The following is a 12530-nucleotide window of genomic DNA, read 5'->3' as shown; positions in this document are numbered from 1 at the left end:
TTGTGGCTGCGCGTCTTGCGGAGCAAGTCTACTGTGCTGCGCGGAGGCGCTCCTACTGTAAATGTTTATTGATTTATGAATGAATTGATAGGTGGCTTATTTTTGGCGTATTGATTTTATGGCCTGTACAATGGTAGGGGAAACACTGGACATGCACAGACAAGTCCGTCTTGTTGTTGTTTAGTGGATGCTGGACAGGTCGCGAGGTGTGCGCTAGGTGTGCTGGAAAACGCGGACCGGATTTTGGGGAAAAACGGAATAAAACTGGAATGGATTTACCTACATCGGTGCGCTGGAAAACACGGACCGGAGTTAAAAAAAAACTGGATCGGGAGTCCGGATCGGGATTTTCCCGTGCAGGCCGATCCGATATCGATATGCATTTTTTGCTAATATCGGCGGCCGATCCGATCCAAATATCGGATCGGGACATCCCTACTCTATACCAAACTGAACTCCACTTATGCTGAGCTGTTGCATCTCTCTCCGCACTCTCTTTTTAAAAGCAATAACAAAGTGCACCCGGCATTGCAATGCCAAATCTTTCACACAGAAGACAGATGCTGTTGAGTATAAAGGTGAGAACACTCTACCTGATTTGTCCTCTGACGAGTGGACGGTTCTTTGTACGATTCATGTTGGAGTCGAAGGGCACCTCAAAGTACTGTGGAGACAGATATACAGGTGGGTTAATGCAGACACACACACACACACACACACACATCCATCGTCTTCTGTGGACACACACACACCACACACACACACAAACTACTTTGGTGCAGGAGCAGTGAAAATGCTGAGGTTTGATTCATTCACCAGCAACGTTGAGGCACAAAGGTCATGGTCGGATACAAGCAGACAGAGTTAGTGCACAATCGTTCTGCAGATGGAAACAAACACGTGTGTGAATGGAGAGAAACAGCCACTGTGATGATTCTGCATTTTGTTGGTTAACGTTCACAGAAATATCAATTATAATGATTTCTAATATTATTTTATAGTGACAGTGCCTCGGCGAGTCTTTCATTGCAACATCTGGAGAGAGGCAATGTGAGGGGAGCCGCTCAGGGCACGTCGTAGCAAATCTCTGAACTAAATGCTCACCCGCACTTTGAGACTAAATGGATTGGAGGTGGAAGGTGGAGGCAGTGAGCTGTTGGGTGGGGGGGTGTTCTGGGATACAACTATGTGAAAAACTACTTATACTCCTGTTTTATGATCTGCTCTGGAGGAGTATGCTTCAAAGTGCTCCCATGAGATTGGCAATGTGTGACTAAAATGCAAACACATGGGGTGCTTAAACGCAGGAACTAGCTAATCTGTGTGTGTGTGTGTGTGTGTGTATAAGCACATAGATGTGTGCATTTGCTTGCCTGCATAAGAGCCTTTGACTAATGAAGAAAACAGATAAAGCACTTAAGGCTACAGAATATCTAGATCCATCTCCGCTGATATATGGCTCACATAAAATATCTAATAAACGGATAATCCACTTTTCTCTTCTTTAACCCAGTTCCCAGATTTACCGCACTCATGACATCGGAAAAGCCACCATATGATTAAAAAACTCCTGGTGGAAACAATTGCAGTCCATGTCCATGTATAGATTTTTATTTTTGAAGAACATTAGGGAGCGGACTGCACCATTAAGGTCTGATATACAAGATTTCTCTCAATACGCGACCAGGACTTGGGGTGGGGATCTGAATACAAATCAGCAACAGAAAAGATTGAACATGATTGATAATAATTTGGCACTCTTAGATGAGGTTTTGGGGGGAGCCGGGGGAGTGGGGGTCGAAAATACTCCAAAATGACTGCTGAGATGGCGATCCTGAATCTCTATTTCAGCCGTTAGATTGTCAGTCATTGCATTATTTGTTATGGTACATCTGCCAGAAATTCATCATAGCGACCCAGTACAGCTGTTATTATTGTTGATAAAAATGTACATTAGTATGAAAGTAGCAGAGCCTCTGATGGTCATGCATACAATGGTTAGAAAACTAGGTACTCATGTCCTCATGTTTCCCCAGTCACAGTGGCACTAAGATCCTTCAAGCACTCTAAGACATTCAAATTAGCAATTGAACAAGGTCTCTCCGCACGCTGCAAAGAAAAATCGCCCGCCTCCCATTTTCCACCTTTGGTTCAGTTGCGGTGGAGCGCTAGCTAGCTGGGACTGACTGGACTGGGCCAAGCTAATGGACAGCTGTGTATGTGGCTGTGGGACCCCAAGGACCGGGCTGAGGTGTTAATTCTATTTCCTGGGTCAGGAAATGCGTCAGGAGGTCAGGGGCCGCATGAGAGAGAGAAACGCACTTTGTGGCCAGAGCAGAGCAGAGCAGAGCGGTGCAGAACCAGGCTGCGAGGCAGGCCCAGGGCCAAGCTCGCAGCAACACTGCTCACATAAAAAAAGGATCCACTTAGTTTCCAATAACATCATCCCACATGTAAAAGAAGAAAAGGGGGGGGACCATGATACCGTGTGAGTGCTTTGTGCCCCCACAGGCACCTGTACAGTAAATAGAGGAGAAACGTGAAACAAGAATCTCAAAACCCAGGAAGCCAACGTTTAGATGAACCCGTCGCGTGTTCGTGGACGATTTGATGCGAGCGTCAAAGTCACCCCACTGCGCGTGCTTGTTGTCATTTCACAGTTCAGTCCAGTTCTGCCCTTCGCTCCTCGCTCTCCTGCCTTTTCAAGTCAGAGGGCCTCATCTGGTTCGCATCAGTGGCCCTCTTAGCCCGTGTCATTATTTCCACCCCAACGCTGCCATGTGTTACAGTGAGTGAGGGCATTACAATAATTGGGCCATTTGTGTGTTTTGTGTGTGTGCACATGTGTGGCTACAGGTAGGTCTTGAGGAGGGATTGGTGATGAGTGCATTGGTTTAAAATCGACACGTCGTCGCCTGCGTTGAGTCGAGGTAACTTGACTGTGTAATATGCTGGCATATGCGGTGGTTGTAGTGTTAGCAGCAAGCTCAATATCCAGTAGGGCTCCTCTGGCTAAAAAAAATATATTCATAAATTAAAAAAGTACCTTTTTTGCACACAGCCTATCATACACCGAGAATTTACTTTTAAAATAATATTTCATTTAGCGTCCTGCAGTATTTTGAATGATATCTGTGAAGAAAGGAGCCTCAGTTGGGCATGGTAGCATGAACAATGTTCAAATTCACTTTTCATCGTGATGACATGTGCACAATGCCGCTGGCAGGCAGACATTTGTTTTGTTTTTACCCGATGTCCCTCTGCTCCGACGGCTCACTGACACACCGGGACACATCCCACTGAAGCTGCAGACGACCGTTTACTTTGCGACCTCTGCAGTTCGCCCGCGATTCACTCATCGGTGATGTGGGCGGGACTGTGTAATGGGGGCATTTCTGATAGGTGGCCTACCTTCACCTACAGAGGCAGCTGTGGGACTCAACCGGAAGGTATGGAGTCAGCTGCTGCTATTAATTACACACACACACGCAAAAGCACACACACACACTAAAGGGACAATTATCTGCCAGATGAGGGTGGAAAAAAGGGCGAGACCAAAGCGAGAAGCAAAGGAAGAGGGGGTGTACAGTTTCCAGATCCTCCGAGCTATCAAAGACAGAACGTGATCCATCGCCAACCACCGGGGCTCAACTGATAACAGGCTACAGGCAAGCATTTCCTTTTCTTGTGTGGAAGCTACAGAAGACCGAGTTTTTATCATGATATAATTTATGGCGACCCATTAGCAGTAGGGGATTAAAAACAGGGAAATGAAAAAATTCCCAGCTGTATCCTTCTGCTAATTGTTAATTGATCTTTTGTAATATGCCAAGAATATGTCAAATATCAGTATCAGAGCAGTTTTACATCACATCCCTTTCTTTTCTCTTATGTAAAATCAAATGTTTGGCAACTCATCTCGACTTGAATCAGGTTTTCCTTGCCGACCCCGCACCTCTTATCTGCCTGTAAAAACAGGAAGTGCGGTGTAGGTCGGAAAAGGAGCGATACAGTAACCACACACTGTGTGCATTTACCGTGTTTACTGTACTGAGCCCGCCCACACACACACACACACACACACACACACACACACACACACACACACACACACACACACACACACACACACAGCTGAGCAGCTGTATGGCTTTGGCTCACAGGAACATCAGCTGGCTTAAACAACGCGTCTCTCCCGCTCTGCCATCGGAAACCCCAGGTGCACAGGGCTAAACCCAACAATGAGACCAAGTCATCACTTGTCAGAATGTCACCTGTTTGCACACCGGAGGTGAATGGCAGAATCCAAACATCCACAGGGAGGGGTGGTGCTCTGCTGTGTGCAAGCCAAGTCTGCTTCTTTTCTTTTTTTAAAGCACGAGAGCTCTCAAAGACCCTTGAACACCAACTGTGAACCGTCTCTGATCAACCACTTGACAAACAAGCAGCCAAAGATTTACATAGATTAATTTTCCCCTCAGAAGTCAATTCAATGGCTCTGGCAGACATTCATTTGACAATGTTTTTCAGTCAAATGAAAGAAAGCATATGGAACAAAACAAGGCAAGAAGCCTGACGAGTCGCAACATAAAAATCCCAGAATGGCAGATTAAGGTTATTTCAAGGTGTTTTTATGGCAGAAGTGGGACCGCCGTTCTGTCATAGAAATGCTGCTGATGTCTCGAGTCAAACGAATCGTCTTGGAGCTATGCGAGCAATGCTTTGATTTTACACTGCTTTCCCGAAGAACCTATTAAACACTTCCAGAGTGCTCACTATTAATCTGTTAGCTGCGTGTGTCAGTTGAAAATATAGTGGACATGATGTTGAAAGAGAAGACAAAGCAGAAAGATTAACTTAAAAAAGAAATAAAACTAGATAAAGTAAGGAGGCTGAATGCAGAAACTGAACAAACAGTGTGCATTGTAATTAGTTTATAACTGGTATTAACGGTAGACTGGTAGAGATTTGCACAGATATACAGGATTTTAATCGTCAAATGACATAGATCCATCATGAGCAAAACTCACTGCATTACCTTAATTAATAGTGTTTTTATGCTAAAAACACAGATGAAATGAGGCAGTAAGGACCAAATGAAAATGAAAGATTATTTTCCCTCCACAGGTTGCCATCTGGTGTGGTTGTTAAAAAAAGAAAAAAAGAAAGAAAAAAAAAAGCAGAAGACACTTTTGGCATTGTAGTGTTTAGAAAAAGGATGCAGAGGACATCTCCATCACTTCATTTCTGTCACTGAGAAAACAGTAATATTTAGTTCACACTATCTGCGGCGGAGGTGAAGATAAAAACAAGAGACATGCGTCTAGTCTGGAATGCTGCATATGGACAGCTGGCAGATGTTTCTGGGGTTCCTCGGCCCTCGGCTCCTTTGATGTGATGAAATGATCGGGGATCAGCTGGTGTGATCGGACATGAAAAGCTCAAATTGTTTGCATTGTTTGAATTGATTCATGCGGAGAAATCATAAAAAGAGGGCCACATATTTTTCCACTTTAAACCAAAGATGTGCTCATTAGTTTCTTGGAAATTACTAATTCAGCATGAAAAGAAGCGACCAATTAGTCGACTAATCAAGTAAAGGGGGGGGGGGGGTATGTATGCAGAATCATTAGATATTTTTACTTTTAAGAGCAGAATTTAAAACTACCTGTACTTCTAAATACTCCAATCACTTCTTTGCACTTGAGTCTCCTTTCTGTAGAGACTGCAGTGCTCTAGAGAGACTCAGGGCTCCCTTTCAGCGGTGAGCTGAACCCTCACCTCTTCTCCCTCTCTCTACAGCGGCCTGTGTAGCGCTGTAGGCAGTCATCCAGCTGGCACGGCCTGTCTCTTGATTGATGGCCCCGAGTGTGGGACAGTGAAGTGCTAAACTGTCCTTATGTTAATCAGCCAATTAATGCCGAGCAGAGCCACTCTGCCTTTGCCCCGATCAGTCCCGTTGCCTGCGGAGATATCGGCAGGATCTAGAAATGCTTACAGCAGAGCAGAGGTGTGCTATACTCTCTTGAAAACTTAAAACAGAGAAAAAAAAAAACTGAAAATGCTAAAAGTAGAGGGCTATTCTTACATGCTGATTAATTTCAACTCGTCTGATCAAAGGAGGCTTTTTGACAGATGCTGCTGTCCCTCCATAAACAACAAAAACGCTCTTGGTGCACAACTAAAGTTATAAGTGTTTTCTATTTCTGGTCTGCGTTGACAAACGTCTTCAGCCTAGATTGTAGGGGAACGTGTTCCATGTGCTTAGATCACATCACCGTTTTCATCATTAAAGCAGTCGTGACCAGGCCACAGTGCCTCCTAGTGTGAGGGAGGACTCGGATTACAAGACAAATTCTGGGTGGATGGCAACAAATCTTTAGGATCAAGAGGCCCTCTCTCTGCAGGGTGTTTGTTTTAAGTCACAGAACACCTACCACTAATGACCTCACACCTTAATTCAGATGTTTGCCACTTGAGCCAAAACACGCCTCACAATATAGGTTTCAAAATAGAAAATCTTTGGAGCCATATCTTTTCAAAAGTTTCCAACATTAATATTCATGGTTTGGTACCATTTGCCACTGAATTGGACACTGGGCCACGTTGGCCCATTCTTTTTCACTCCACTGTAAACATAACTGTGCAAACAGACAAATTCCTTTGTTGGAGTGCTGGCAAGCCATATCTCCAGTCTGAGCCCGATAAGTTCTTACTAATGAGGGCCTTTCACTCCAGTTCCTGATTACAGTTCACTTTGCACACACTTGACTGCTTTCTATTCAGTCTCACATACTGTGGGAAAACATATCAGCGAAAGGCCAACACATTGAACTCGGCTGCATGTGTGTGTGTGGTCACTTGTTTAAAGGGAAATAAACAGTCCTTTCCGCCATCAGTGGGCATTTGCAAATAACCGAGGGTGTGAGTGACATGAAATGCAGTGTGAAAGGGTCTCAGCAGTTTTGGGTGCAGTTGAAGAAAAGAGGCATGTGCATGACAGTGTGTACGTTTGAGAGAATGCGAGTGTTTAAAGTTTTCCGTCTGCAGCTGTGTCCGACCACAAGGAGACTGGGAACGGGTGTGAATGTGCTTTAATGCGGCGCCGATGTGGCCGGTCCTGAAGATCTCGAAGAAAGGCACCTCTTGGAGAATGTGAAGTGATAAGGTGCAGACACATATGAAGGCCCCCGCTGTTCTCTCAGACATGACAGCAGCCATCAGCACCTCTGGTAGATTTTGCATTTGCCGCAGTGACCCGGTGCAAAATGCACCCCTTCATCTCGACAGGCTCATTCAACAAGCCTTTCAAATGGAAATGATGAGGACCTCAGAAGAAGTCACACAGTGAGGTCTAGTCCTCCGCGTGTAGCTGGTGCTTTACTCACTCATCCCATTGATTAATTCCTGTTTATTTCCTGTTAATTCTCATGAAAGGTTTCCACCTTGGACATGCCTGGGATTTTGCAGGCCTAGTAAAGACAAAAATCTGACGGCTGTGACTCGCTGCTAAAGATGAGACAGATTTGACTCCATCATGTATGAGAAACACATTCTCTCTATTATTTTGCTACACAAGTAAGTAAACTAAATAACATTGATTCTTCAGTATGTGTTTTTTTTTTATATATATATTTATCTCTGTGGTGAGCACTCTGGCATGCTGGGACATGGCTCACATGTCTCATGCTGCCTGCTTCTCCTCCCAGTTCCTTTCAGAAAATCTCCTGCACAACCAACATACTGAGCACAAAGTGACACAGGGGCTTTACATTGTTCAATCAGTGGCTTTGTTCTTGGTCGCTTTCTCCTCACCAGCATGTTCTGTAAACTTGACTTGTGAAAACACACATGCAGCTGAGTTTTTAATATGTAATAACTCAGAGGGCTTTTTTTGTCACATCCGTCTTTGCTGTGAAGTAAACCTGTTAACAAACTGAATCACATCCTACAGATCTTCACAACCACCAAGAGAGTACATAGCTAACATCAAGGCTCTGAACTGGCCTCATGAAGCAGGAGGAAGGGGGTGCTCTTCTGGTGTTAAATAAAAAAGAAAAGGCCATCCAACGGTTACATCTCTCATTATAAACTACAAACAGCTGTGGTTTCCAGGCTATAAACTCCGTTGGAGACACCCTCCCAGTGCGCTAACCTCTTTCCATACAGTTTCACGTCTGAGTGACAGGAAACAGAATAGGGAAAAGATTGAACTGTGTTTATATGGAGGTGGAACATCAGCTCAACCCAAGGGCACAGACAGTGAGCAGTAAACAAGAGGCAGAAAGCAGCGGGGGTAAATAATTCATCCGAGTTTCAATCTCTTTGCCGGAGCAAATGGGTGGAGACGAGGGTAACAAAGTTCCTGTCAGATTCAGAGCTTTGCCCCCCGGAGAACCAACCTTCTATCTGGCACATTGTGTACCCCCTCCGCCTCTCTCACATTCCCCTCAAGTGGAAAGTCAACCAGTTAAGTTTGTCGGTGGGTTGAAGGAGTGAGCTGTCAGCCATGTGTCCCATGGACGTAGTAGAGATTCTTCCTGTCAGGATGTGGCGTGACCCAGCTTCCAGTGTGTCTGGATGGTGGAAGAGTAAGAGCTGGTACAGTATCCAAGGGTGAGCCGCAGTGACCCGAGAATGGCACTGTTTTAGACGAGATCACCGACAGACAACTGGAGCACAACAGTGACGTCTTCCAAATAAATAGCTGTAGAATATAAAATGTAATTTGATTGGTTTATGTAGTCAAAAAAATATTAATGCAACATTTCCCCTCACTTGCCTTGTTGTGTAAGTGAGTCGGATATCTACACTACAAAATTATTTTATTTATTAGAGGTTATCAAATGACAACTAGGGCTATTGGAATGCACTTTAGGAATCAAATATAATTTGAATAGTAAAAATCTGTATTATTCGAATGCTGAAATTAGTATTACATTTTTAAAACTTTTTTTTTAGAAACGTGTTTTCTAATTTTAGCAGATCTTGCCCTCCTTGCTTTGGCCTAAACGCATAAACGGATGCTTTTGACACATGAAGTCTGAGGAACAATAACGTTTTCTGAATCACCACGCGGCAGCACTCGGTGAAATGAAACAGAGATATGGGCGGAGCTCTAGAAGCGATGACGTCGACGACGCGATGACAAAGATGCATTCATGCTGCTTACTGCTAGCTAGATCGACCCCCGTCTCCATCAGCTGATTCATCTGGAACGAGACCGACAGCAGGATGTACGTGAGAACGTGAAAGTAGAGCTGACGGTGAGACCAGGAGGGCGTAGCCATGGCAACGGGGACACAGCGTCCCCAGGAGAACGGCAATGTGGTTGTTTTACTTTCGTCATTATTACTTATCTAGAAAGCTGTCAGCTGTTGGTAATTGAACATGTTTATTGGTAATATTTTTGGAATGCCCTCAAGTGGACAGGAAGTAAAACAACCACATTGGCGATAATTGCATTGGCAACGTATAAGCCTGTAGTTTATGTTAATAATAGGTTGAATTTGAGCATTAAATATTCAAATATAATTTGTAACACTGTAATAAATGTGAAGCAAAAAAAAGTTCTTGCAGAAATAAAAAATGATATGCACACTGCAATACACAGTTCGAGTCACATCCTCGAACGGCACCCAACTATTACTCCTATCCAGGATAAATTACAATGCTCGCTTGCAATTCAGCTCATAAACTTAAGTCATTATCCACCGCCAAGTGAGTTGCTAGATTTACTAGCCCAATGTGGCATTTTACTGGCCTCGGGCAATCGGGAAATCTTTGTCCATATGATAGCATTTTTTTCCCGAAGAACAACATTCTGTCTGCCTCCTTAAAGCTGGAGTTAAGATACATTTCCTTCTCTCTACTTTACAACACACTGTATAAAAAAATGTAACAAAGTCTTAAACAAAGACAGATATTTATTTTTCTATAAGTGCTAAAGTGCCATTAAGAATTGTGGGCTGTTGAAATTGGATCCACTCTTTTTTTCCGACCCACCACATCTCTTTTATAAGCAATTACTGCAAGAGAAGATAGAAGATCTTCAGGCAGGAGAAAGAGCTAAAGCACAGGACACAGTACCACTACACAGCGGAAATGTTTAATCCTCAGGATCTTTGCTAACCGGAACAAAGACTTTTAAAAGTAATACATAAACATGTACGGCTATAACTCCTGGCCATGCACCCTGATGTCTATCATTCTCAAACTGATTACTGTTGTGTGGGTGTAAAATAAATGGGAGCACAGCGGTTACTTCTTTCTACTTGAATAAATGACATGTGTTTCAAGGTCTCTGTTTTTGTGTGTGTTCACGGCTGTTGTGTTGGAGGATGTGGGCAGGCAGACAATGCCATAGAGGATGGGGTGCACCATGAGACCTGTTGAATTGGAACTGAATGATTTTTCAAGGTCTCTATTATCATCGAGCAAAAAATATGCTTATAGAGGAGAAAAAAAATAAAATGACTGTTTTGGTCACGACTTTGGGATTGTATAAAATAACACAGCCTTACTGACGCTTCAAAATAGAGTTGGGTTATACAGGCACGCTTCCAATAGATTTGTCACTTTATTTGTGGGCTGACAATGCAGCGATGCTTCTTAAAGCTGGCTTACAGGTCAGCCTTGGTAATGAGAGAAAATAGTGATTACGACACAGCACAGAGGGGTAATGTAATGTTATGCTGTAGACATAAACAAAGAATGAAAAACGGTGTGGTTTTACAATCCTTATGTAATCCCTAGGTGGGGTTGGACACAAAGCATTGCCTCACATAAAGAGTAGACAAGGATAGGGACAGTCAGGCATCCGGGTTACTGCGTATATTGGAGCAGCACCCGGAGACACACTCTGGTATGTCTTGTGAACGATAATCAGCAGTTTGCCTTCTACATAACAGACAGCCATGTCATCATATAGCTCAAGATCCTTTTAACTACCTGCAGACACAGAGGCAGACGAGGGCCCAGCCCCAACCCAGCAGGATGACTTCCCCAGGTGAGACAGGAACGGCTGGCAGGAGAACAGGTCGACCAACAGGCTGACAGAACAGTATTTTGTGCTCTGTAGAGACACCATATTTACAGCACCAAACACTTTAAAGAGGATGTTGAAGGTGCAAATTGGTAGGGAGAAGTCTGTTGTTTGTTCCGCCTTATGTACACAGTCTTGAGAGCACCAAGATTACCAGAATGCAATTTACTACACTTTTACCTTTCCTGTATCAACAGACAGGGTCTTGTTTAATACAAATATTTTTTCATATTCTTTCCCCTTTCACATTTTTTCCCTCCATGGCGGTGCACTGCAACATCAAGTGATGCACACTGTTGTCTGTGTAACCCCACTGATAAATTAAGAGATTATTTGAAAAATTGGACTGAAATTTATCACATAAAATAAATGTTGAAAGTGGGGAAACTGTGCCTTTTCACAGCGTCACTGCAAACATGTTCAACGCTGAGATTAGTGCCAGTTTCAAAGAAACAGGCCTGCTGTCCAGGCAGTGCATTATCTAATCACCTGAGGTGCACCAGTAACCTACACGATGAAACACACCTCCATCCTGTTTGCATATGCATTACAGGGTAGATAACACAAACAACAAGAGAGATACAGTGATGCTGAGATTCTACTGGATTTACTAAGGCTCACCCTTTAAAAGGATCAGCAGACAACAGTGAATGCTACCGAAATCAACACCAGTATACATAACTTCATATAGTGCAGGATAGCTAGAGTATATATCACGTTATATATTTTTTGGAGCTATAACACGGAAAAGCCTTGGCATGGTTACAATAGTCCCGACAATGTAGCTCAGGAATATTTCTGCTTTAAAATGCTATACTATTATGAGCAAAATCACCAACAAAAAAAAAGAGGCATAAAAACACAACCTTTTTTTATGCTAAACATCCCCTGTGGCTTTTTCCAAATGGGGAATGCTGTGCGATTACATAATGAAGGACTGAGGACTTAGATGGCACTTAAGATTCAGGAAAATTCAGTCTGAATAATAGTCATTGGAGAACGGGCATTTTTAAATTTCATGTAATAGAAGCAGAAGCTGAAAGCACGGAAACAACTTCTCAAACTACAGAGGGGTGGGAAATGACAGTGAGACTAAATCTGAGGTACCTGGTAATAATGTGATGTCTTCATAGTGCTCAGGCAATACAGAACACTTTACAATGGTGTAGCAATAGAGGAAGCAGGGAATTCTATCTAGTGTATTGCTTTGTATTTTTAAGATGCACAGTGTAACTCGGATGCCATGTTCCCTTAATTGGAATACCTTTTGTCTGTGTGCTACTGTCTGACTCATTTCTTACCTGGCTGGAGGGGCATATTAAACTTTCAAATCAGCTGTAGCAAATAAACAACAAACCTGTAACCTTCCCTTTATATGCCAATTTGCCAAAATGAACATGTAAATAAATCAGAGATAATCAGAGTTTAACTAACTGCCACTTGCAACCTTTAAGATAATATATCTCATAATACATACTATTTCAGC

At 43.3% G+C, this 12530-nt stretch overlaps 1 protein-coding gene across 1 annotated transcript in view; it reads right to left on the bottom strand.

Moving 5' to 3' along the window:
- The window catches only part of cox10 (cytochrome c oxidase assembly factor heme A:farnesyltransferase COX10), a 34263-nt gene that overhangs the window by 7901 nt on the left and 13832 nt on the right, over positions 1-12530 (bottom strand). Inside the window, exon 5 of the mRNA XM_084002126.1 lies at positions 594-664. Coding sequence (XP_083858252.1) covers positions 594-664 — 71 coding nt within the window. The remainder of the gene's footprint in view (positions 1-593; positions 665-12530) is intronic.

The sequence above is a fragment of the Eutrigla gurnardus genome (assembly GCF_963514095.1).
Source record: "Eutrigla gurnardus genome assembly, chromosome: 22".
Taxonomy (NCBI): domain Eukaryota; kingdom Metazoa; phylum Chordata; class Actinopteri; order Perciformes; family Triglidae; genus Eutrigla; species Eutrigla gurnardus.
Note: the sequence above shows the minus strand (reverse complement) of the source record. Positions and strands in the feature narration are given on the sequence as shown.